The 27,465-nt window shown below is 38.9% G+C and overlaps 2 protein-coding genes across 4 annotated transcripts in view; both read right to left on the reverse strand.

Moving 5' to 3' along the window:
- MRPL3 (mitochondrial ribosomal protein L3) overlaps positions 1 to 15,442 on the reverse strand; it is a 30,828-nt gene extending 15,386 nt beyond the window's left edge. The window contains exons 1-6 of the mRNA XM_038128484.1: positions 15,054 to 15,442; positions 13,069 to 13,247; positions 12,151 to 12,242; positions 11,268 to 11,366; positions 7,231 to 7,330; positions 5,283 to 5,343 (exon numbers count right to left, since the gene is read on the reverse strand). Of these exons, the coding sequence (XP_037984412.1) occupies positions 5,283 to 5,343; positions 7,231 to 7,330; positions 11,268 to 11,366; positions 12,151 to 12,242; positions 13,069 to 13,247; positions 15,054 to 15,427 (905 nt within the window). The 5' untranslated portion in view covers positions 15,428 to 15,442. The remainder of the gene's footprint in view (positions 1 to 5,282; positions 5,344 to 7,230; positions 7,331 to 11,267; positions 11,367 to 12,150; positions 12,243 to 13,068; positions 13,248 to 15,053) is intronic.
- A 5,547-nt stretch (positions 15,443 to 20,989) lies between these two features.
- CPNE4 (copine 4) overlaps positions 20,990 to 27,465 on the reverse strand; it is a 229,561-nt gene continuing 223,085 nt past the window's right edge. For all 3 annotated transcript variants that reach the window (XM_038127999.1, XM_038128000.1, XM_038128001.1), the window contains one exon: positions 20,990 to 21,583. In XM_038127999.1, coding sequence (XP_037983927.1) covers positions 21,452 to 21,583 — 132 coding nt within the window. In that variant the 3' untranslated portion in view covers positions 20,990 to 21,451. The remainder of the gene's footprint in view (positions 21,584 to 27,465) is intronic.

Genomic DNA, 27,465 nt, shown 5'->3' on the forward strand with positions numbered 1-27,465 from the left:
TACTGTCGAACTTTGCTAAGAAGAACAAATCTCTGATGTCATGAAACCACTTCAACATTTCATTCAACTTACTTACTTTTTAACATGAACAATTTAGAATACTGTCAGTTGTGCTTTAAAAATTTTACAACATAAATACTTCATACATGCAAGAGATGTATTTTTTAAATAGAGTTTAGTATATCAACTATTTTAAGATATCTTCAAAAAAAGTGATTATATCACAAGATAGAGTTGCTAGTGTCAAATAGTTCATGCAATAGAGAATGATTGGTCGCTTTTTGATCCTTCCAGTTACATACGTATTTTCTGTGAACAAAGACTCAGATTTTAGAGCACCAAAGCCTTGGGAAATTCATAGAAAGTGTGGTCGAACTGAAAAAAGAGCACTCTAGTAAACCTGAAAGTTCTCTTGCATCTATTGATCTGGAATATGAAAACAAATCTTCAGCCTCTGAAATAGTCTGCCTAAAGTCAAGGAAAGATATCGCAATGCTGAAATTAAGAGTATTTTATAAGGTACGACGCTTTACTATCTATCAAGGCTTTTTCATCATATTAGTTCAATAATGTTTCAGATTAATTTCATTTTTTATTTGCAAAAATCACTGAATTACCTACAGGACACTTTACCTTATGACTTTCTAACATTAATTTCCTATTCAATATGACACAGCCATCATGACTGAAATAATTAAATAAGAAGCAGCTATAGGTTTTTTCATTTTTGAGTTTTTTACTTTAAAAAAGAATAAACAATGTGTAATGTTTTTTGTCACACATGTCAAGAAGACAAAAAATTACACTGTGTATATTTCTTATTTGACTCATGCTCTATCTGAAATAAAGCTGGAACCAGAATAAGAACAGAATAACATTATCTAGACAGAATGCAAAATTTAAAATAAAGTAAGGACCTACTAACATATGGTTTATAATAAAATTTAGAACTGGTAAACTAGGCAGTTAGTAGCTCAGGCAATACACCACAAGCATTCTAAAGAACAGTGTTTTTCCAGCCTAAGTTGATGTGAATAAGATCTGTTTTCAGACAAGTGGTGGATTTCTCCACAATATGCAAAAAAAAAGGAAAAAAGATGAGTACATTTTTCATGACCTACAACTTATCTGTATTTCTAATGCAAAGATTTTAAATTCTTCCAACTGTATGAAATGCAATGTGCTTTTGAAACAAATATTTATCTTATATAAACAAGGAAGAGAACTTAAGATGCATGCTGTTCAAGACATATTATGGAAAATCAGAGAAGAGTTTATACAGTGTATTGTACAGTCTTCTTAAACTTTTTATTCTGACAAAAATAATGAATATTATGCAAGATTATAGTCTTGTCTGTTCAGAAATTGACATCAGGTGTCAACTATTAATATCACTGATTTAATTTCAAATTGTTTAACTGCCCTCTTTGCCCTCCTTAAAAATTACTACATGTGAATACATTCAGCGAGTATTACCGATAAAAGAAAAGTAATTATTCAAACTTAACCTAAGCCAGCTGAGATTTTTAAAAAACATTAAGGTCTGCCAGTACTATATATTAACTTGACAGAATAAATTACTAGAATCCACTCAGAAAGAATTAATTTTGCTACACTATCTGAAATATGATAACCAAGAACCTACACTGAAGTAGAATGTTTGACATCCTACTTACCCTGTTGTGATATCATGCTAAGGCATCTTCTACCTGTTGTCTTGGTTTGAATCAAGGGCTATACATCTTTAATGTTGTAACAGTAACATTAGACACCATATCTGGACACAAAACCCCACATGCATGAGCCTTATAAAACTAGATTGGAAATGCAAAATGCTCCTGTTCCTCAACAGATGCAATATAGTGATTTCGTTTACTTGGTTTCACTGAGTGAAACATTACCTGATTCCCAGAAAGTAATCACAGGGAGCAATGATGATATGAAAAACTAGGACATGCAAGAGTTAAAAGAAAAAAAAATCTTTCTGCAGAGTTAAAAATAGAGTTTAATTACAGTTGTTCTGGTCTCACCTGCAGGAAAGCAGGTGTTGAGGTCAACCACCTAATTTTGTACAAACCCTCATTTTCCAGATTTGATACAAGTAAAATGCCAGTATCTAATGAGAGAACTTTCATTTAGAAAGCTACTGGAATAAAGCACTCTAATTAAGCAACAATTTACTTAGCTAGTAACTCTTCAAATGTAGTTAATTTAAAAGAACATTATTTCGATGCTGCAGGGGAAAAGTATTCCAACTACTTACTCAGATAACTTTGGGCAATTGGAGAGTTCTGATTCAGGCTCATATTACACTGTTAATCGAGCCAAACTTAAATAAACCATAAACACTCCAGACTCCCCACTTAATTCTAGCCCATTTCCAACAAAACTACTGTTGGCTTTTTCTTGGGACTGACAACATTTCTGATGATCCTCATCACCCTCACAGTAAAGAATTTCTTCCTAATATCTAATCCAAACCTATGCTCAGTTTGAAGCCATTTGTCCTGTCACCACATGCTTCTATGAATAGTCTTTCTCCATCTTTCTTACATCTTTACCTTCAGATACTGGCTGCAATTAGGTCAGCCTGAAGCCTTATCTTCTCCAGACTGAACAATCCCAATTCCCTTAGCCTTTCCTCATAGGGGAGGTGCTCCATCCCCAGAGAGGACCACAGAGCTGGATTCAGTACTCAAGGTGGGGTCACAGAGCTGCAGCCTGTGAGAGAGGTGTTTCTGGATGGTGTTGTGCATTTTAGCTCCCAGCTTAGCAGGGCTAAACTTAAGGATTGATCTTTTAAATTATTGGAAATAAGTACTAAGGAAAATTTCAGCACTATAGAAGATTAACAGCATGCAGACACACTGCCTAGTCTCAGTGCCCTAAAAGCCACTCATACCATGCTGAACAATTATGAGATCTGAAATAAAAACAAAGTGCAAGCATAAATTTTTAACGGAACTCTCATTCCTGTAAAAGTGTTTTTCTTTACAGAGGTATAAGTGAATCAAAACATTTCAAAATACTTTGACAAAAACATTTGCAGGGAAGATTAAAAGAAGACAGTCATAAAAACCCCCTACATTTTGGTAACCAAATGAAGAGGCTAACCCAAGATTTCTGAAAAGAAATCTGAAGTTTGCTTATTTACAAGGAGCATATTTTTATTTACATTTTGGCAGAAGGAAGTATACAAAAGGGTATCTTGCTCAGCTGAACAATTAATAGTTGGTAAAATATTAAAATATCCTTTATATTCCACTCTATTATCTCCTCATTGAGGTGACATTTGTTCTCTTGTTCTCTTTCTTTCCTTTTTAAAGGACTTATTACAATTAATCATGCTATTATCAACAGCACTTCTATTTTCATCCACATGATTTCTAACATTGTACACTCTGGTGTTTCCTCCAATTAAAGCAAAATTACTGTCAAACTCAAAAATGCAAAGTACATGTTCATGTAAACATATTTCTAAAAATTTCACTTGACAGCACCTTTTTAGGAATTACTGTTTTTCAAGTCATAATGGTTTGAAACAGAAAGACCCATGTCCTCCCTCCAAGTCCTTCCCCAGACTGGATGGGACTTTGCTGGATGAAGTTGCATAGAAAAAAGTAAAAGAACAGATGAAAAACTGAAATGTAGTACTATAACTTAATTCTTGCCCAGGAGCTAAGGGAACATGATAAATGAAGCATTCCAAAGAAGTAGAAATCAGAATGTGAGAGAACTACAGGAAAAGGTTAAAAATTCTTGATACAGAAAGACTGGAATGATTAGAGAATCACACTGACAGAAAACCCATTTCACCCTTCTCTTCAGTTAAAGAACATTTCCTTCACCTTTATAGAGGGATTACAAGAAATATGCTACCAAATCAGCAGTACAAACGCACACCTAATTTCTGAAATGGGATCATACAAATATCTAGACAAAAAATATCAGAAATACTGCATTGCAATCTAGGATGAATTCACTGAACAGGACCAAGAACCCAGTCCATTTTTCACTTGCTAGTATTTTCAAATACTAAAAGCAAGATAGAAATCAATAACCTGTGGCTGTTTACCAATATCTTCTACACTGCTAAAAAATCCCTTTCCTAGTTCTTGGAAGAGCTCCTGGAAAAGCAAAGCTTTTCTGCATTAACAAAGAATGACACTTTATCTCCATTAAATGACTATATTCCTAATGATCATGGTGCTTTGTTTTGCAAACAAGCTATGGTCTCTTACAGGATGCTCACTGAATGCAATTTACAAGCAGAATGAATAATATGCCAGATCTAAGTGTGTAAGGAAGTCTGACATGGAAAAAATACTAATTCCAGGTAATTCCTTAAACTGTTTTTCTCAGTAGAGTACTCACAAATGTAGTGAGGTGTAGTTCTATTAGAGTTGCATACCCAGCTCTGTTGATGTGGCTGGTTTCTCCATATATACAAAATCCTGTTAACAGCACTGGACATTTATAGGTATTAGACCCTACATGTGAGACAATTGCGGCTGGGTATTATCTCCATTGCAGAGAAAATAAAACATGTAATGGCAGCAAATATTATCTTTGTATCACGACACTGAAATATGCAGACAGGAGTTCTCTTGGTCAGGGAAATCACAGATGTACGACAAGAGCCAGGACCAGTCTGTGCCACAGGATGCCAGTTTTTCTTTTAAACACCCGCTATTACTTGAGCTCTCATTTGGCATTCACAGTGGTCTGAGAGGAAATTATTCCTCCCACATTAAAGATCTTTAGCCACTGCTGGCAAGGACACGAGCTAGAATGTGAGAGAAAACAAACAAAAAAAGAATTTGACAGCTCTGTTGTACCGCTGTATGTAGTCACTATCTTTTTGCTATCCTTTCAGTCCACTTATCTCTTTCCATCTCTTCACCAAATTAAAATTAAGCTGTCTTTTTGGGAATTGATGCCTTTTAGCATTTATTCTCTATTTTTACATACTAGAGATACTGCATTAAAGTATCCCTTTGCCCATGCTAATCAAGGGCATGTGACAGACAACACAGGCAGACCTCAGCCTTAATACTATTAACAGTCTACCTGCCTTGTTCAAAAGCAACAGGAAGCCTCATCAAGAAACATAACTTGATATATTTTGGCCCAATGAGTGAATGGATGTCAATCTCCAGTCACTACCGTTGTAATTGTATTTCAGCTTTTGTGAGCCATGGGTTCAAGCCAAATTAGAGGGGAAAAAAATAGCCAGTGTTTTTAAAAGAGATTTAAGACACAATAAATCCTCAGGCACCTACGTTTTTGCAGTAACATCCACAAACTGCCCAGGGCGGAAGTGAGCAGCATACAAAGGAGTACCTGCAGAGGAAGAGGAGAGATCATGTTCAACTTAGTGCTGAAATCCTCAAACCACTACCCAGTCATTATCCTCCAGGGTAGGTTACAGTCACAGGAAAGGAAACAGAACTTGTTATTTACATCTTATTTGTTTTTCTTTATAAACCTCGCTGACTGAAATCGATGTTTTGTGTTTACTATTTAAGCACACTTCTTAGGATATTACCCAATTTCAGATTAGCAGGAAGGGTCAAGGCTTTACTCAGATACATTGCCCTTCATACACTGCCAAAGCCCAAAGTGCCTAATTAGTTAAGGCTCAGAATACATATGCTTAGCAAGAAAACAGAATATGCTGCACTTAGAACTACTAGCACTTCACAAGATGTAGAGTTAAAAAAAAAAAAAAAATCAAACCAAAAAACCAAACAAACCACAAACCACTGCATTTACTAGAAAAAAAATGGGTTAAAAAAGAAAAATTTTTGCAACACTTTCTCTATTAAGACACAGCGTTTCCAAATTAAAGTCTGTGGCAAAAGTACAGCTTCCTCCACTGGGGAATTGTCTACATGCTAACCTTTAGCAGAAACAGTGCTACTGTAGGTCAGCGACATCACTCACCTCACTGCAATTACACTAATTCCTTAAGTACTTGCAGTATCAAAATATTAATTTCTGATTTGTTTTGTCTCCAGTGATTTTTTTTCGTCCAAATGCAAATATTCTTTCATTAGCAGCTTAAAAAACCCCAACAAAGCAAAAGTGATAACTTAGTTAATTCTAAATGAACTTTAATCTGAAGATCCATGTGGCTGCATATTTCAGTCTGCAGTCTGTTACACATCCATTAAAAAAATGAAATGTTAATTGTTTTAGGTCTTTTCAATTGCTTCCATGCTTTCTCAAATCTGTATGAATGCAAACTGAATTTATGTAAACCTCTCATAATTGTCAAGCATAAAAACTTTTATATTATTTCATGTTATATTTACATAATCCACACATTTGGATAACTGCCAACTGACGCAAAACCACGCACATGAAAGATATTATGTACAAAATACACATACTGCAAAACCAGTTTATCAAAAACTTGCAATTCTGCTTTATCTCAAGCTATTGCTTCCATTTATAAGTCCAGACTTCCTCTTCATGTCAGATTTGATTTTTATCAGTTACTGCACTGTCTTAAATAGGTCTTGCAAAAAGCTCCACTAATGGCACTGAAGATCCAATACATTAGAATTTCCTACCCTATATAACTCTTCAGAAAATACCTCTAACTGCCAAAAACCACAAAACAAATGCAACCTAAATACACTACCTAATAAAACCTCAGAAATGTTAAACTTTTCGTTTGATCACCAAACTTCCAATACTGATTTTTAGTGAGAATGTTTGTTATAAACATGATTTAGTGTGATTTACTTCGCAGGCTGTAAAACAGAAAAAGCAACCTTTGTCCTACTTTTGAATGCAGCAAGAAGAAACAAAACTTAAACTGCTATTTCAGGGTCCTGAGAAACATTACCACAAAACTGCGTCCCTCTCATAAGGATAAACACAGAACTTTCTGTAACTGTATCCATATTCATGCCCAATAAGTGAGTCAAGGTTACAGACAGTTACTTCTTAACTCAATGTTCAGAGTAAATTTGGAGTGGATTTATTTTCTCATAGGTGGAAACATAGTATCCTGGAAAACGCAAAAATCCTACAACTCATCAACCAAAAAGTAAAATCCATCTTCTGATTTTCCCAATGCAAAAAGTTTGCTTGTGCTTAATGACAAAGAATTCAGCACTTTCTATAAAAAACAACACTGAAATACACATCATCATTTAGAGACAAGTGGCAGACGCTAAATGACTATGCACATAATACTCAGTAGCTCAAAAAAATTACCTGGCTTAATTATGGCATCATCTGTTACATTAAATGTTGTAACTTTCTGCTTCCGTGGCACTCCAGCTTCTCTAAAAATTTCATGTGCAGACTCTGGTTTCTGTAACAAAAAGCAGCCATAAAAAAGAAGCCATCTTGAAATACCCAAGAATCAACCTGGCACAGAAAACTATTACAGGCTGTCAACATCACTCGGAGAAACAGATACATCATACTAAAATTTCATCTTCAGGCTTGCATTTTATCTCTACATGAAGTTTATTTAAAAATAAATAAATGTCTGCCTTTTATTTTCTGTCAAGTAGTTACCTACAGCTACCTAATATAAACGGGAGATATATGAGGATATCAAAAATCAGAAGAGGGAAACGAATCATTTAGAATGTAGATGACAGATGCTACTTTTTTTTTTCATGGCTTACAAGGAGTTTTGTAGTAATTTAGAAGTAGGTTCTCTTTTTCAAAGCTTCTGATGACTTAGTTCCACACCAAATGATAAATGTAATTTATTTAACTAAAAAACCATAGAAACAAATTACTGTCTTGCAAAAACTTCTAGAAATGCTTAAATTTCCACAGCAGAAAATTTTGAGTCTCTGAGCAAAAAAAGAAAAATTAATAACAACAAGTTTATGATCCACATATTTTTAAGATACAGCAAGTACACTCAGAGTCAAACCACTGCTGACTTACTAAACAGATGAGTCTGAGACATTTTAAAGTATTTTAAATTATTCTCAGTTGTTTTAAGCAAGACATCTCACAGAACAGCAGACAACTGAGACAAAACCAAGCAACAGAAACAGTGATGCAGGAAAATTGCGGCTACAGGAAAAAAAAAAAAAAAAGAGATGCAGCTGATTTTCCTTCAAATGATTTCTGGTAGAAAGCAATTTAAGCATCTAACAATACTGTCACACTTGGATAATCCATCTCATCTCTGAGGTCTGCTTCTCAAAACTCCTGTGCGGTTCCCTCTCTCTCAAAAATTATTTTGTGTATTTTACGAGCAAGTAATGTGGAAAACTTTAGAAATGTTACTTAGTGTATTTGAAAACAGTTTTGAAAATCTGCATGTTGCCTTTTCTTTTGTTTTCGAAAATTTATTGAAAAGTGTTAGAACAGAGGAAGTTTCATGAAGAATGAGGAAGCAAGATGATGAGGATCTCAGATTTAGAAAAAAAACCCAGAAATTTTAAGTTTATGAATCTGTCTTTGAGAGTGAAAAATGTTTCCCAAAAGATTTGTTAACTTGAGGTCACAGTACAAAATACTTGAAATTCCTTTAAAAAATCAGAATCAACTACATAGAAAATCTCTCCTAAGACTACAAATATTTGAGGGATCAGTGAAGCACCTGTATTAATCTGCAGAACTATATGTGAGAATGAAGAATAAAGATACGGACTTCCTACTAAGTGCCTGTATATCACTCTTTTATTTCCAGCTACGTAAAACTGCTGCCTTAAGCTATAGCAAGGGGAGCCCTGTGCTCAGCATGGGAGGCTGGAAAGAGCATGGTGAAGTCAAAGGGAAAAATTCACTTGTATCTCAAGAGTCCTACTCTAGGCTGTAGCCTTGCACTGTTGTACTGTAACAGCCCCTCCTCTTCAAACAGGCAAGTCAGAGATGTATTTTTACAAACAAAACACTTCAGTCTTTACAAACCCTTCCTAAAAAGCAATATTGAAGAGGGGAACACTGTGAATTCTCAGATGTTCCTTATTTTTAAAAACACCAACAATACCTTCTAGTATTATAGGAAAATGATCGATATGCCCTCACTTATATGAAGAATATAAAATATTTTTGACCAAAAAAAAGTCTGAGCATTGCCAGAACTTACTTTTGAGCATAACTTTGCATTAAAAAATGATGAGAAATCTGTTCACCTATAACAGAGTGACATACATCAAGCCAAAAAGTAAAAATTAATTTTGCTAAAAATGCAATACCCCTTATCAGTTTTAAAGCAATTTGACACTCCAAAGAAATACAGGAAATTCTTTGTTAGAAAAATTACAGAAGGAATCTTTTGATTGAACTCTTTAAAAACCAGTAGATGTGAGGAATCTGAGAAAGACAGATGCTCCTATGAGGAATTAACAAAAGAGAAATTGCTTATGCTAATACAAGACAGTATCATTCAGCTTTCTTTTATATCTCACTTCTGACACTTCTGAGAGAAAAGAAACACATAAAAAGGCTGATAAACATAGGAAAACAATGATCTAAACTTGCAGCTAAACCACAGAAATACATCACTTCTTAGTACCTTAACAAGTAAATCTGCCCAGAATTAGCATGCCAAATTCTTCCTCAGGAATCATCTAGTTTATACAATGATGATGTCAAAAATAATAATACAGAGCTCAGTATAATAATAATAATAATAATAATAATAATAATAATAATAATAATAATACATAGTTCAGTCTCAGGTGAGGACCTCACCAAAGACTGCTCAAAGAATATTTAATTAATTTCTTTATTAAAATGAGTCTAAGTTCAACCAACTTAACAGATGCTGACTTGGGAAAAGTTATGCCCAAAGAAAGTCTTGAACACAGCTCACATTACTAAAAGTCCTTGAGCTGACTTTTTACATAGTTCTGCTTTTACACAATTTTCGTAGGAGCTGTTTAAAAAGAAGTTTTCTTCTTACCTCCTTACTTCTGGCATGCTTTTACTCTGACAACATACTGGATTTACTGCTACCATCATCTTAATGAAAAGATCAACTCTAAGGAGTCTAACGGGCAAAATACAACTTGAAAACATTATTCCCATGACTCTTGCATGTCTTAGACCAAAGTAACAGGAAAGAAAAAAACACAGCTGTCATTTTTCCAGGAAAATGTCATACCTGGAAGGTAGAAATGGACTGAAGTGACACAATAGACACCTGAAGAGTGGAAGGTGTGCTAGTCAAACATGGCATACATCAACTGAATAAATGAATGGTACCTTGAAGTATAAGCCTGTTCAAAATCAGCAGAATATACTAAAAAAGCCAACAGATCTATCAAATGAAAAAAGGTCCTTCTTCTCTTACTTCCACTAAAGCAGAAACAAGTACACAGAATAATACTGAGGTCCTGGGATAACCATCTGTTTGAAAAATGGAAATCTGTGCCCTCAAAAAGCCATGATCATGAACTGAGATAATCTGCTCAGTAGTCACGAGTCCTGGGATTTTTCTACTTGCCCAAACCAGACAAATGAGTGTCAGAATATTGCAAGAATTGAAAAATTATATTTTACAGAAATAATTCATCACAGAAACATCCTTTGAGGGAATGCTTTGTTCCTGCTTGATCTATAACTCATCCTGGGGAATGACAGCTCTGCCAGACAACCTCAGCCACTAGAGATAGCTGGGAATTCCACATCAAGCAACTGGGATGTCTGAACAAGTAAGTGGCTTTGATATGGCTGTTGATGAGTTACAATCATGAAGCTATCTTCTTGAAAATTTAAGTCTTAAAGTTACTTACCAGCAGAACTATAGACAAATGAAACAATGTCAACATAATACCTGGGGAAAAATTAGAACTATAGCTAAAAAGACAGTACAGAAGAGTAAGCTAGAGCACTGAGTTGTAAACAACTGATGGAGCTGAGTAAGTTTACAACAGGCTCCTGAAGTGTATTAGTATTAGCATACAAGTGAAGTATCTTGCAGTCCTCATCTCAACTGCATCTCCACAGACACAAAGAACACACATTTCTCCACTGCTAGTGGTCCTTCAAATGCTTTCACCAGCACGGGACACTGCACATCAAAGCAAATTCCTAAAACCACAGCTTTTCTAGAAAATTAAGAGGTAAAACTTTCAAAAAGTTCTTGCTATTCTCTAAACCAAGAATTCACACTCGCTATAGGAAACAGCAAAGGTGAATGTGACAAAAGATCAATTACAAAGCACACTCGTCTGCAAATAAATCTTTCAGAGAAGTCTACTTATGCTACTTTTGTATTGTAATCACAACAGAAACAACTATTCCAACAATAACACCCAAAGTGCTTCACTTACAGAAAAAGGAGATACATTTTTGCCTCCAACAAGCAGCTTAGCTGTTTTTCCACCTGACTCTTCTTTTGAAACATATCTTAAAACATGGCAATCTTGAACCTAAAGAAAAGAAAAAGTGCTTGTCTGAGCATGAGCAGATGTGTATACATTAAGACAACATAACACCAAAGTCAGGCTCTGTTTTTATCACTGAAGATACAGTCTACAAGTAAGACAGCATGTTGTGTTTTTACCACTGACATTGCTTTTCCAATGAACTGAAGACTTGTTTCAGCAAAAAAAAAAAAATTAGTAGAATATAAACTAATTTCATAAATGCTCTAGAAATTATATTCACCTTTTTCACACACAATCTGCAAAACCCCTATTGTAAGCATGCAAAGCACACAACAAGAGCCCCCATTTTAGACTCCTGCTCCTTTGCCCTGTAAACCTCATGGCCTCCACAGGAGTGGCTCCTCCTGTGGCAGCAGCCAGTCAGCAAAAGGCTTCATCACAAGAGCAGCTGCCAGACAATATGAAGAAGCAGCTTCAGGAGCTACAAAGGCTCAGAAACCAAGGTGAAACTAATCCCAACATGCCTGCAGGTGGAAAAATAAAAGAAGTGAAGTGGGATAGTTAACCCCAGCTTTGTTGCATCACCTAGGTAACACCACTCACAGCTCTGCAGCATTTGAATAGCTGAGGCAGCAGGGCAGAGCACTCCTAGAAAGTATGGATATAAACAGAATGGGTGTGGTGTACTATATAGGAGTGAAAGAAATCTTCACTTTCTTTCAGGATTTCCTACTCTGTACAAGTAGTAAGTTGCACTTTTCCTTCAAAGAGCTGGTTACAATCTGAATACAGTATAGGAGATTAAATTCATTCTGGTTTATTTCACCTTAAGTAGTGTGACAGCACGTTTTTCTCCTGATTTGGTCCATATTGGCATCATTCCCAGTTTTACTGCAACAACACCAACTCTGATGGAATCTGCAGATCAAAACAGAACATGGATGCACCTTCACACTTAATAATTGAAAGAGTTGATCTAATTATCTGCTAAGTCCCATTAATTCTTATCTTTCCTAAGGAGGTGAAGGAGAGAAAACACCACTAAATCCTTCCAGGTAGCCTGGAGGTTTTGAACCCCACCATCAGTAAAGTTCTACCTGTTTCAGTTGTGTTTGATAGAAAATGCAACTACTTCTGGTTCTTTTTTCTTTTCCAAAATACAATGCCCATGTATTAGAGCCAAACTAGCTATTGAAAAGTCTGCTGTAGGAGGTTGTTCCCACCCCAATCTCTGCAATGGCAACCTGTCAAGTATCCCACACAAATGATGTGACCCTTCTGAAAGCTGAAAATCTTAATTCTGTGTTCTAGTCCATAAGAAACTGAAATCACAGACCAGAAAGTGGGATGTATTATATACTACACTTTTTCTTCAGAGTCCAGCAATATTAACAAAAACATTTTCAAGTTCATACACTTTATATTCTAAGGAGACTTTTCGGACAAATCCTTAATTTATTATCTTGTTGTAAAGCAGTGGGATGGGCCAAAAGCTGGAACAAAAACTATCCTTAAGAACTAAAAGTTCTTAAAAGGTTCTTAACATCTTGTAATATTTGAAATGCTTTTAAGAGAACTGATGTATTACATTTACTTATCTACCAAGAGATTTATTGAGTGATTGATGTGAAAGCCGAAAGGAGAATACCTCACAAGACACAATCCTGATGGTACTGAATGCAACAACACAACAACAGTATTAATTTCAGCATGAACAGGTATTTCAGAAGAGATACTTTCTCACCTGGTGTCCACTTATTCAGTGGCCATGGCTCATCCTTCAGAGGGCACAGCTTGCTGGCTGTCTGAGCTTTGTACTCCTCTGCAGTTATCTTCTTGAGGAACTCCACATTCTCTTCAGAAAGATGCTCGTGCCACCATGTTGAACTGTTGATGTGTCTGACTACAAAGCCCAGCTGACCCCTTTCCAGAGGTGGGAAAAGGTTTTGAGTGTCTCATCAGTACAAAAAGTGTCTCATAACATGTATGTTACACCTGATTTATAAAACACCTAATTACCTGTCATTTGACTAAGTATTCTGAATTATACCAAAGGGGAGCAAGCAACAACAAACCAACCAAACACTCCTTTTAAGATAAAAACCCCAGCTAGATCCATGAACAAAGAGATTACAGTAGGTACTGTTTACCTTAACTTTAGCAAGACTTTTAAAAACAATCTCTTGTGGCATCCTTCTATCCAAGATGGGATGTTATGGCATGGATGGCTGGGCCATCAGCTGAGCAAAAACCTGGCTGGATCATGAGCTGAAGGAGTCACAGCTAATGGTTTGGACTCTACTAGAAGGCGAGTTACAAGCAGAGTTGCTCAAGAGTCTACTCAGGAACTTGTCCTGTTCAATATCTTTTTCAGTGGCCTCTGAGAGGGGATGAGTGCACTGTTTTTAAGTTTGAAGGGAGCAGTGGATGATGCCCAAGGGTGTCCCTCTGCCAGCCAGAGGGACAAGCCAACAAGGAAGTCAGTGAAATTCATAAAGGAGAAATGCACAGTCCCATCCACAAGTGGCATGGAATAAATTGTGAGAAAGCTACTGACAAGACTGAGGCAGGCCATGTCAATGAGGTGCACACCAGGAGAGTGAGAGAAGTGCCATAAACTGAAAAGGGGGATTTGGATTTGCCCCAAGGAAAAAAATGTTCAGCCTGAAGATAATCAAACGCCAGCACTGGGGTCTAGAGGGACTGTGCAGATTCAGTCCTTAGAGGCTTTCAAGACCCAAAACCACAAAGCCCTGAGCAACCTGGTCGGACCTCAGGGCTGGTCACACTGCGAGAAAGAACTTGGATCTCAGTTTAGAACTTGGCTCCTCAGCTCCCTACCAGCCCCAACAACTCCCTGATTCTACAAACACTGCAGAACACCTCAGTGTCCTGCCATAAATGTTATGAGGGCTAAAAAAGACTTGATTGCTCTCTAATCCTCTGCAACGTCAACAAAAGAGTATTTAATAGTACAGGCAGGGAATGCACGTGGCCAGCGGGCCAAGGTGACCCAAACCACGGCAGCTCAAGTCGCTCACCATGCTGCAAAGATGCTTTGGACGCGAACACGCGTGTCCTGCCACAACTCCCACGCAGGCTGGGGCTATTTCTAAGGCCGGAATGCCCCAGCAGTAACCCCTGGCACCACGAACAAAGCTTCCAGGCGCTGCCAGCAGGCTGCACACTGAGGCCTCTCCAAAGGGCGGCGACCAGAGACGGCGCCCAGGGGCGGGGAGAGGCCGCCGAGGGAAAAGGGCCGCTCAGTGCCCCTCACCTTCCAGCACCCGAAGGGCACTTACAGGAAAGACGAGGCAAAACTACTTACGAGAGCCTGTAGTGACAGGACAAGGGGAAATGGGCTCAAACTGAAAGGCAGTAGGCTTAGATCAGATATTAGGAATAAATTCTTTGCTGTGAGGGTGGTGAGAGACTGAAACAGGTTGCCCAGAGAAGCAGAGGATGCCCCATCCCTGGCAGCGTTCAAGGCCACGTTGGATGCAGCTCTGAGCAACCTGGTCTAGCTGAAGATGTCCCTTCCCACAGCAGGGGGGGGGTGCAACTAGATTACCTTTAAGGTCCCCTTCCAACCCAGGCCATTCTACGATTCTACGACCTCGGGGCTGCGACAGGGGCCGAACCACGCTCTGCTCCCCGCTGTTCCTGCTGCTTCTTCTTCCCCTCCCGTCCCCCCGGAGGAGCCCCTTCTCCTCTGAGCCATACTGCTACCTGTGTCCGGGAGCGGGAGCCGGCGCCGCCGCTGCCCAGAGGCGCCCGCCGAGCCGGGCCAGCCGCCCCCAGCCCGCCATGCCGCCACCCCGGCGGAGCCGCCGCCGCCTTCCGGCCCCGCCGCGTCCGCCGCTGGAAACCTTCCGCGCTGCCCCGGACACAGAGTTCCGCCCCGCGGGCGGCGAGCTCAAGAGCGACATAAAAACTCCCGAATCGCACCGAAATCGTGGGCGTGGGTTGCAGCACCCGTAGCCGATGCAGCTACTCTGACTCGGGGGGAATGCCTCACCCGAGGGCGAGGACGTGCAGAAATAGCCACGGGCCCCTTTACCCCCGCAGCCCTTCCTTCCCTGCCGTCGCTCCTCTGCCTGCATTCCAGGCGCGAGGCAGTGAAATCCACCACACGCGTGTCTAAAACGGGAAAATGGCAGCGGCTGGTGGGGTTTTGCGCTGGCGAGCATCCCTTAGGCACACAGGGTTGCGGGACAAGGGACTCCAAACCTTCCTGCAGGTGTTGAAGAGGTGCCCTCGGGGGTGTGGTGGTGTCTGGGTAGAAGCGACTCTGCTGTGTCTGACTTCCTCGGGGTGCGGAGCTTAACCGCTTCAGGGCTTTGCTTCCATGGAAATGACAGACAGGGCGAGAGGAAAGGCCCCAAGTCGTGCCAGAGCCAGTTTAGATCGGATATTGGGGAAAATTTCTTCTTGGAAAGGGTGGTTAAACATTGGAACAGGCCGCCCAGGAAAAGTGGGATCACTGTCCCTGGGACTGTTCAAAAAAACATGTAGATGTGGCACTTAAGGACAGGTGACAGCCAAGGAGCAGCAGTGTTTATGGGAAGCGTATTTAACAGGACAGCCAGGGAAAGTTCCTGGTAAAATTAAAATGGGTGAGTCAGGCAGAGGGTTCTGGGCAGCCTGACACAGGGGTGAAAAATGCATTTTAAAATGTACATAACATGCATTTTATGATTGGCTTTTTGCAAATATTAGGATGACTATGTGTTATGTTAGAAAGTAATGCTGTATTAATTTTCTCAAATATAGTTTTAGGTTATAACGTAATGTTAAAATAGAAACTATATACGTGGGATATTTTTTTTAAAGAAAGGAATGAGGTGCTCACACCAGATAGCAGCCACAGGACACCTAAATCTTTCAGAGAAAGAAGATTTATTGCTCCATTATCAGAGGAAACTAACTTCTTCCTGCCTTGCTCAGTCTTGAAGATGCCGTTAGGATTAAGAGGAAGAAGTTGATGCTGACCAGACAGAATCCTTTGTTTGAATGGAATTTGTGCATCATGTATGAGGTGTATGAATATGCAGCAGGCTATTGTTTTTAAGGGTTAATCCTCTGTTAACATGTGTCCTTTCTCGGGCTTATTTTGCCCAGAAAGAGGTATCTGGACCATCCATAACTCTCTGTTCTTATTGTCTCATATTGTCCTAATCTCAATTGTTCACATTTTTATTACTCTAATTATATTGCTATTTTTATAACCATTTTATTACTATTAAACTTCAAAAATTTTAAAAACAAGTGACTGGTGTTTTTCACACAGGGATGGTACCTGTGACACTCTGGCTTCGGTGTGGTCTGGCTTTCATCAGTATCCAGAACTAACTCACCCTTTTTTTCCTTTTCTGGGCAGGGACCCAGCACAGCTAAGAGTGCACTAGTTAGGATAGTAAAGGGGTATGAACCCAAGATTCCCTTCTGCTTTCAGCACAAATCCCTTTTTATAAAGATACATGAGCCGTCAGCATGGTCAACTGGAATCTGTCCTTGTTTCTCTTTACCCCACTACTCCATCTTCTCCCCCACTTTGGTATGTGTGTGTGGGGGTGTGGCACTTGAGGCTTGTAACTGCACTATTTTGGTGTTCACACCCAAAACTGTGATCCAGAAACTTACCAGTAGCTTTCACATGCATTCCTTGTCCCAAATTTACTTCTTGTCCTTTTAAGAAGTAGCCACATAGTGTGTCCAGAAGTGCATCTCCCAAGTTTACAGTCCTACTGACATTCCCTCTCTGAAGCTGGGTAGTCATCTCTGCTATCACAGCCATCACTGCCTCTTTTTGTGCTTTCCCTGGCATCAAGGACAGCATCAGGAATGTTGCTAAATTTCATACAGATGTGTTTTCTAATGGGGTCCATTGGTAGCTTATGCTGCTGCTCTGACAGAGACCTTGATAGCAGAAGTAAAGGGTCTAAAAATGATAAAGGTGTTATGTCCCAATTTCTGAGCACTGTGGCAACCCTACAGTGGTGCTAACCTGGCCAAAAGTCCCCAGGAAGTAGCAAAATTCTATTTGCCCCCATTTTAGAGAGCTAGAATCAAGGCACATTGCAAGATCATTGTCAAGCCATGGCAGATGTTCCCAGCCAGACAAGGGGGCTACCTTGATCCTAGTGAGCCTTTTTGCTACAGCATGATGCTTTTCTCATGTAGCATCCTGCACAGCTGAGGTGACACAGGATTTCAAGCACCAGTTACTTGGAAGTAATACATGGGGATACACATTTCTGAGAGAAAAGTTTCAGTTCTGTACTTTTCCCCTTTTTATCATGATGCAAAATCAACCTTCTTGTTGTTGTTGTGTTGGTTTTTTTTTTTTTTAGTTGCATGCAGCTTGTCATGGTGCTAAAGAGGCATGAACTCGTCAGGTTTGTGTGTGTAAGGGGGAGTGGGTGTAGCAAGGAGGCTGCAGCTCTGAGTGCAATCAGATGGCAAATTGCCTGCTCTAATCAGTGGGACAAGAATTCAAGTGGCTCCTGAACACAGCAGTAGAAGGCTTTCAGCACAGCAGTGGAAATGGCTGCCACTTTTTTTGTAGGAAAGGAAGGGTACCCTTCCTTTACAAAAAGACCTCCGTGTGAAGGAGGACAGGTGGTACTATAAACTATTTTTTGTGTGACAAAAATGGCACTTTCTGTGAATAAAAGAAAAAAAATAATGTGAGAAGTGTAAACTTATCCTAGGAATCTTCCAGCTCATCCTTCCCAAAAAACACCCCACAAGCAAACAAACAAACAAAAAAAAACCCCAACAAAACAAACCCCAACCCACCAAAAACAAACAAAAAAAGTAGAACACTGCATTGTTCATCATAGTAAAATCTTTATATGAAAAGGTTTTACCTTAGGATAGTAAGCGCTTAGCAGTGTTTTAGTGCTTTTCTCAAATCTCTTGCAGACTTAGTTTCCCCTACCAACTAAAAATGCAACTCATCCCAGTATCTGGCTCAAGAATTATATATGTTAATGTATTTTGGGCTAATAGGAGTTTTCTGCGACTTTTTTTTGTTTTTCAATTGGATTGGAGATTAAAAGGAAGGCAGGGTTGTCATTGGCAGAGAATATACTTTAGATCATTGGTTATCTCAGAAGGACAAGATGTAATTTATTTTAAAGCAGTTTTCAGAATTTAAAATGTTCCATCAAAAGGCAGTAGAAGTTAAAATTTGCATAAAAAATCTGCAGGAGAAATTGATGGCAGTTCAGCCTAAAGGCAGAATGGCCTTGCTAAAACCCTAAGTAGATAAAACAGGAGAAAAAAAAAATCCCATTTCAGAGATGTATTCATATATTTAATGAGGTTACCCTGCACAAAGTCCACAATATTTTATTGCAGAGAGTAGCTTGGAGCAATGAAAATAACATCCAAAGCCTCATTAGAAAGCTTTTACCATATGGCCAGTTTTGTCTTCTGTGCATCCTACACCAACTCAGCACACTGTTACGTGTTTGTCTTACATGCTGAGATCTGTACATTCTGAAGGGGATTTCCAATTGATTTTTCAATACCATGAAGGTATCTTTCCAAGTACTTGAGGGCTGCTACAGAATTGCTGACCTATACCAACCACTGATAATGATTTGTTTTTAAGTAAGAGCATTTCTAATCTGGATTGTGTGTAGTAAACAGAAAGATCTGCAGCAGCTGGGGTTCTAAAGACACTTATATAGACCATGTAGACACATGACAATGACTGATGGTTTATACAGCTCAGCATACAATAGCCTGTTGATCTCTGCATTTTACGTGATGCCACATTATAGAAGCACCTCGTAACACCTCTGGAAATGAAGAGCTGTAACTGCCCAATTCTGTGTAACCATAAACACTACAAAAATTAGTTTAGTCAAAGATCACATGTACCAGAAGGACAATTTATCTGATTCCTAATTTTTCTTGCTGAAAGCTTTCTTTTATTCAGTCTGGGAAATTATAAAGAAAAGGTTGAACTTCTCCTCAGCTGTACATGACATCCCTTAATGCAGGTCCCAGGGTAATGCAATACTCTTTACCTGGTGAGAGCACCATCATGCCTCTGAGGAAGGATCTCAAATCACTCTTCAAGTATTAAGGTCCTCCAGTACTATTGCAAGAAATTTATGATACGTGACAGTGACCTTCATTTTACAGAGGAGGAATCTGAGGTGCAGAACATTTAAAAATCTTGGGCAAGAAAACAAAATGAGATACTGGAGGAGGAAAGAAGGAAAGAACATAGAGTAATTGATTTTTCAGTCCTGTGCTTTAACAGCTAGAAAATGCTCCTCCTGAGAATAGGGAAGGAAAGAAAATATGGGGGAAGTGGGAATAAGAAACTAGAGGTGTTGGATGTAAGAATTAAGAGTCATTGGCAGAATGGTGTATGACACGTAAGGAGAGATCACAGCAGCTTCCAGATGAAATACACCCACAGAGGGAGAGATGTGCAGCCTGACAAGGTAAGCTCTCAAATGAAGTGTCAGCCATTACATGGAAATGTGGATTTGAGATCTATCAGTTTGGACATCTCCAGACAATTTATACCCATGACCAAGTAATACTGGCTGCTGCTTAGTATCTGATCAACTGCAGAAATCTTCACAAGCAAGTGTGAATGCTGGCACTGCAGGATAGAGATGGGGCAGAACTGAATGTGCTGGGGAGGCAGCCCCATGCATCTTGGCTATCCCACTGCCTTCATTTAAGAGTACAAAATCATCAATCAGTTACCTCTAAAGGAGATTCAGGGAGCTCAACTACTGTGTTACCTGCAAACTCATTTAACAATACATATTTCTTAACCAAAACCCTTTGCACACTGGGGAAGGTTTCCAAAATATTCAGCACTGGCCCCAAACAGCTTCTTCAGGAACTAGCAACAAGAATGCTTTCAATTCAGTGGGAGTACAACTCATCGAAAGTTATCCCTTTTGGACAATCCCACAGAGATTATTTTTTGTCAAATTTTCTCCTTAGTTTTTAACAAGTCACATCCTTCAAACACAGAAAATATTGATCTAATATCTTCACTTACATTCATAAATATTTCAATGCAATCCACCACCATTCTGTTCCTGTGTGTCCTCTTTTATTTAAAAAAAAAAAAGGTGGCTTCAATATTCTTATGGTAAAAAACATTTCTTCTATCACACATGGGTGATCTGAGGATGAAGTTATAAATCACTGCTTGCCACAAAATCAGGCCATGCAAAATTTAATTTGGAAAATGTGCCACACAGAGTTGGATACTGCTTGTGAGAGTTAAAAACACAAATGAAACAAAATAAGAATTCCCAAACAGAAGAGGTTATAAAATTGGATAGCCAAAATACTTCCTGTTTTAAAGCCAGCCAGACTGTTTGGATTAAGTTGGCATGTTTTAAGACATGCAGTCCTGATGGATCATGCTCTCTAAGCCAGATCTCTTTACAGCTATGGAACACTTTGTAACAGCTGGATTTGTCAGGCTTTTGAAAAGTTACTACTACACAGATTGAGTAGGCTTGTTTGGGTGTCCATGTTATAAGGTGCTAACATTAGAAATGCCCATGCTTCAGGTCAGGTATCTCTTGAAACACTTTATTATCCTTCCCTTGGAATATGGAAGTTGAAAGCAGGCAGCCTTGTGGCAGAGAGAGAAATAAAGACAACTGCAAAACTGTGTTGTTTTTATTTTAAACATGCAAAATACAGTTCATGCATCTGCCATTTTGAAAAATCTCTCAGTTCATAGCAGATTAAACCAAAGACATTTTGGCTATCGACTCTCAATAAATATTTCAAAATGCTTTACAGTGTAAATATAAGAAATTTAGCAAAATTTCAACAAACCTGTATAAAAACCAGATACAGATAACTTTTTATTTCAAGGCAACATGCTGTAATGTAAAGAGTTCACTTTTTTTTCTGGATTTTTTTTCTCATAAAAAGGTTTCAACAATACAACCGCTTAACAGATTTAAGCCTTTAGGCTACACATGCAAAAAAAAAAAAAAAAAAAAGGTATTTAAGTTAAAAATCACCAAAACGTGCTATTTTTTTGTTTCATTTTTTTAAATACAGTAGTTGTAGACAGTAGCATTTTTCTTTTATAATTTTGTAAAAGAGTGCAGGCAGGTTCATGGAGCTAGTGTCCTGGAAGACTCGTACTCTGACATACATTTTGGTTTTATCCCTTTGCCATTGTAATAGTCCACGACTTGGTTTGGAACTTCAGCCAAAACGCTTTTTGCTAGAGCAGCTGGGGATGCCTGCAGGAAATGGTAGAAAACACAAGCATTAACCTGGTTCTCTTCTAGAAGTGCTGTGGGTTTTAGAGGCATTGGTGCCATGAGATCAAGGGAGGAAGTATGGTACAGAAATGGAAGGCAAAAAAGACTTAAAGTGAATCACACTATTGCTGGAAACTCATTTTATGAGTCAGTTTAGGTATGGAGCTGTAACTGCCTCAAAGTACACTGAAGCCAAAAATGCTCTGTGTGACTTCAGGTCCATTTGGACTATTTTAAGTTCAGGGTAACTGAACTTCCCCGCACTCTGGGAGAGCCCCATAGCACAATAAAAAGCTGCAAAGACTTCATTCATCAGTGTTCAGCAAAGAACCCTGCAGAGCTCCAAGCTGAACATGAATGGACAACACTGTGAAAGGGAGGCCTTCATCACCATTCTGTTCCTCAGAATCTGGCATGGTGTTTTAATGGCTGGGAAAGTTTTTAATTCAATAAAAATTACTTTGTGTTTATTGGAATTAAGCCATGGTTATAAGAAAGCTTCAATCCTAGGCTTGGTGGAGGCCTTAGGGCTCTTCCCGCAATGTAAAAATGGCAGGTGTCCACCAGACTAAGAACTGATGACCCTGAAAGGTAGGGACAGATATAGAGAGGGCCACTGGCTTTCACCCCAGGCAGGGAGGAGGGCTCCCCCTCAATGCAGTGAGAAACCCTGCCCTCCATCAACCATGCAGAGTTGCTGCCTCACACCCTGAAATGCTTCATTTTAAGCAGAGGGGCCTGTGGATGTTTTGTGGGCAACTATTACCTGTGTGTGTTGCATGGACATTCTTCAGCCCCTGAAGTCACCAGTGACAAAGCTGGACTCAACTCTCCCATGCACCCTCTTGCCCCATGTTTTGGATTTTCTTGTTTCTAAGCATTTGGGTAGAGCTGGTTCCAAGGCCTCAGGAGCCAGCCTTCTTGGCCATGTTTCCTTTGAGCCCACCACAAAAACACAGTAAAAATGCAAACACTTAAATGTCATTTTGAGAGGTTTAAATTGATGTATTTATCTCCAGAGAGTGCAGACGGCATCTCAGATGATGCATGGGAACTCAACCGATGGCTGGATCATATTTCTTCTGCACACCAAGTACTTTTTTCCCAAATTAATGAACACTTTCCTCCTCACTGTCTGTAGTATTATCAGCCAAGTTGCAAAACTACCGCATCACAAAGCAGTTGTATTGACTATTTTTCGACCTACTCTGTTTCATGGGGTGAAGAAAACTCCGGACTATTAGAAATTCCAGTATCAAATATTATAATGCTGCAAATACAAAAATAATGGTGGCAAAACTAGAAACAGTTGGGGGTTTTTTTCCCCTGTATTGTTGTATTTTGACTCACGTATGGGTTTAGTAACAAATTAAATTAACTGCTGTGACATTTATACCAAAATATTTGTGCAGCCAAAAAAGCCTGGAACATTTCTGCATGAACAAACTGGCAAAGCATAGAGCATACTTTATGTGTCAGTGCAGCAAGTGTTCTAAGGAGTTACACAGTAACAGAACCCATTCACTTTTATCCTGAAAAGGGAAATGCATGGTTTTCCAGAGATGCCCTATTCGTGCCTAAACCTGTTTTATGGAATCATGAAATGATTTGGGTTTGAAGGGACCTTCAAGTTCATCTAGTTCCAACTAAAATAATCAGAAAATACTCCTTGGAATCACACAAATGGCTGATTTCTACAACGCTATTGAAAATTACTGCTTTTTTCAAATCTCCTTCCCAGTGTGTCAAAGCTGAACATACCTTAACCTGCCTCTGTGCTACCTTACCGAAAATACAACCCTACACAGAGGTAAAAACAGGGAGTGGGGGAAGAGCCCTGAGCCAGTGCTGCACACACAGGCTGTAGCAATCTGGAAACTTCGCACTGCTCTGTCTTTAAAAATGCTGGGCAGGAGCATTGCCACCAGCTTCTCTGGATCTGTGTAGTTCATATGTTCTGAACTTTGGGCCAACTGCACTCACTGCTGTGCATATCCTCCCTCTGCCACTTTCTCCTGATGCCACATCCATTCCTCCTGAACGAAGGGCCAGCCCTTCAGAACAGGCTCTGTCAGGGCTCAGATGCACAGCTGAATCACTGCCACTTCAGGAGCTTTCAACTGAAAAGCCTTTTATTGAGGCTTAGGCAAAAATATTTACGGTGCCCACAGGCTCACAGGCAATATGTGCCCCATGCAGGATTGACCTGGGGTAGCTGGCTTGACCCATACTTCAGTCTGAGCATGGGCAACTGTTGCTTTACTGAGTTTCAGCATGCCAGTGATGCCTCTTGGTCCTGGGGCTCTTTTTAGCAGGGAACATCCCAAAAACAGGCTTGGGGTTGGTTTTCTCTCTGATGATTTGGACCACCTGTACCTTACATACTTTTTGTGATGGTAAAGCACTCTCATTTGTGGATCAGATGGTGAAAAGCAGCATTTTCATCAGTGAGAATTATACTCAGTAACTTCTAAACTAGAACACAGACTCAGTTCATCAGTGTTGTGAAAAGATTGCCTTTGCTGGGCCTTTACCACAGATGGGACATTAAATTAATGTTTTACTGTAACATTTTCTCCACTGATTGAAGAGCATTCTAGCAATAAGCACCTCAGATGAATAGTTATCAATTGATAGCTGGTACACAACAGTCAGATCAGTCAGCAGCAGGAAAATAATCTCCTGTGATTCCATAATTGGTGTGTATTACAAATGACTATTGGTTCAATTCTATAGCTTCCCAACGCTTAACCTTTAACTGCAAGGCATAGTGCAAAACATTGCTCCTTGCAGTGATTATGAGCTGTGCTTTCCACACTCCTTTGTGATGTATGTTATTAAGTCTCAGCTGTTAACCTTTGTGATTAAATACAATGCAGAATGGAATACAATCTACCTGTGGCATCAGATTTGTGCCCAGTAAATACATCATACATCCCAAAGGCAGAAAATTTCATTTCTTAAAATATGACTGTGAATGCATTGAGGCAGGTGATTCTCTTCAACTGCGTTTCAGTGATGGAGCATCACTGTTATACAATTTCAGGAGAAGGACACTCACATTACTGGGGTGGTGATGATTACAGAGAGAAAAAATTCAGAGAGGAAAAAAGTCACTTGGATTCAGGGAAAATGTTTCCTTTGTTTGTTATGTTCCCCTTTAGCAAATGGTATACGTCACCCACTATACAATGGGACATGTTTTAAGTGTTAATGGTTACCTTGATTTTATCAAGCCTCTACAACTACAGGATTTGCCAAGAGTCACTACAGCTGCTATTATTATTTTGATGGCTTCAAAGATACTCCTTAAACAGAGAGAGAAAGAGCTTAGATGTTTTACTGAAGTACTTCTGCTGCACTGTATCACGTAGAAGATGAAACCCCTATAATAGAGCCTGCTGTCTACACTGAGTCTTAAGCCAGTAAAACATTGACATGGGTCTAAGATTTTAGGTATGTGAATAACTCATTGAAAGGTGTTAAATGCCTGTGTGAGTGCTGTGCAAGCTCAGAACCTTCTCTGAAGTCAAACTTATAAAATAAAAAGGATTCATTCTATAGGTTATTTTCACAACTTCTTTCTCCCCCCTTCCATTTTCTCAAAGGGGAAGGTTTTGCACAGATTATTTTTGATCTCTTTGGATAGATATGAGATTTTGAGTTCCAAGCTGGCTTGAGAATAGAAGTAATGAAAAAAAAATATTGCTTGGGTTGTCTCCAAGGGAATTTTGGTTTACTCTTCCAGCAAAACAAAAAAAATAAATGCTCATGCATAACATTTTCTTCTCTCCTTTTGTCATTAACAGATATAATATGGATTTAGGAATAAATAAATACTTGATTTATCAGAAAAAACCTATAAACCTTACACAATTTTATTTTTAATCTTTCTAAAAAGGTCTTTCAACTTTTTTTTTTCTACTTAATAAATTAACATGAGGTACATTGACAAAAGGAATGGGATTTTTACCTAAACATGTATTTTGATTAAAGCTGTTAAAAGTAACATGCTGATGTATGTAAATTCTTGTGTTTGGTCAGAACTGATCTGACTAAAATCTCACAAATGTGTTAAATCTGCATTTCCTCTATGGGGAAAAATAATTTTGAATCAAAACATCACACTCATTTCTCCCATGAAAAATTATTTCAGTAGCTGATGTATGGTCTTTTGTTAGTGCTAAATAAGCAAGGAAGATGTGAATGTCACTTTGTTGAAAGAGAGAGATTATTTGGGATATGACAATAAAGAAATTCAACCAGGAGTGACTGTTTTTATGAGCACTCATCCATTACACTGACGTTTGTTGAAAAGCTGAAAGATCACAATAAACAGACTAAATATCAGGTTGCATAAGACATATTAACTTTTCTGATAGAGCAAATACAAATCTATCTCTATACTTATCTTTGCTACTGAAAGAGGGAGAAAAATATAACTATTTAACAAGAAAAATACATAAAGATTGCTTTCCTCTCCCAATACCAGGGAAGTTAATCTAAATCAGCTAAAAAGGATATATGCTTGTCATTTGACCAGTGCTGGCAATAACAATGCCGGAGATTCGGTCACAAGTTAACACCAGGGGCACAATATATTAAGAGCCCAGAACTGCAACTGTCAGTGTTAATCTATTGAATCCAGGATGATTTTAGCTTCATTAAAAAATAAAAAAAAGAAAAAAAAAAGTGAAACTAAAAATAACAAATGTAGCTGGCTTTGCCAGTTCCTTGCAGAAATATGTTTTCACCTAATTAAAAGTAGCTCTCCCACTAGCCCATAAATAACTCAGCTCTGGACACTTTTCCAATGACTACAGTGCAGCGCTACACACTTGTGATTATGTGCTGAAGGAATCACAAGCTCTGAGGTGGTTGTGCTCATACTTTGATTCAGCAGGTAGGTGGCTTTGTGCCCCTGTCAGCACAGAAATGTTTGTGTCTACAACTCAGTAGTCAACCTGCAGCTATGTGGCATGGTGGCACCAAATTAATAGCATAAGGTGAGTTTTCCCTCCTGTGTGCATCCATGACTCACATAAAGCTAGAAGGAAAATAAGGAACAAGTTTGTTTCTCTTGCTCCTCAGTAGAGTTTGTGAAAGTAAGAAGTGTGTCTAGATCTAAAGCAAATATTGCGAAATTGCATTTTGAAATGAGGAAAAAAAGAACAACCCTTGCAAAGAGAAAAATGAAGGTATTTTGGAAGTAGCAAACAGAAAAAAGCTCATGTGATGACAAAAATTCCAGAAAAACTAAAAGAGAAGCTAAATTTAAAAAGAAATGTAAGCAGTGTGAACCCATATGCAGATCAAAACCAGCCCAGAGTTGAGAACTTGGCTGTGACATATCCAAATCTAAGGATCTCTAGTGTATGGGAGCAGATTGAAAAGAGCAATCTCATGAGGAGAATGAGTCAGTTGCACTGTGAAGTAAAGAAATTCTCAAACTGAATACTGAGGATATCCTTCCTAGACAGAGCAAAAAACCAGCCTTGAGAACCAAATAGATGTAACAGAAGTGAGAGGAAAGAAGGGAGAGAATGATGGAAAAAGGGAAGGAAAGGGATGGGATCAGCATTGCAGAGGAACATAATGCATGTCTCCATATGGAGGAAAAGGGCTCTGAAAAACCCCTCTGGGTGTGGGAAAGCTCCTTCTGCTGGTGAATACTGTGCCTACCCTGCTGCTGAAAAGTCCCTGGAACAGATGGTACAGTGTAGGGCAGGTGAGAAGAAAAGTTCATAACCAAAGCTTTACTTTAGATTTGGCAATTTAATGCTAGTTCTGTTCCTTTCTTTCCTACAGTGTCTTCTACACCACACTGGCCTCAGTCAGGAACAGCTGGCTGAGGGCAGAGG

The sequence above is a fragment of the Motacilla alba genome, chromosome 2, assembly GCF_015832195.1.
Source record: "Motacilla alba alba isolate MOTALB_02 chromosome 2, Motacilla_alba_V1.0_pri, whole genome shotgun sequence".
Lineage (NCBI taxonomy): Eukaryota > Metazoa > Chordata > Aves > Passeriformes > Motacillidae > Motacilla > Motacilla alba.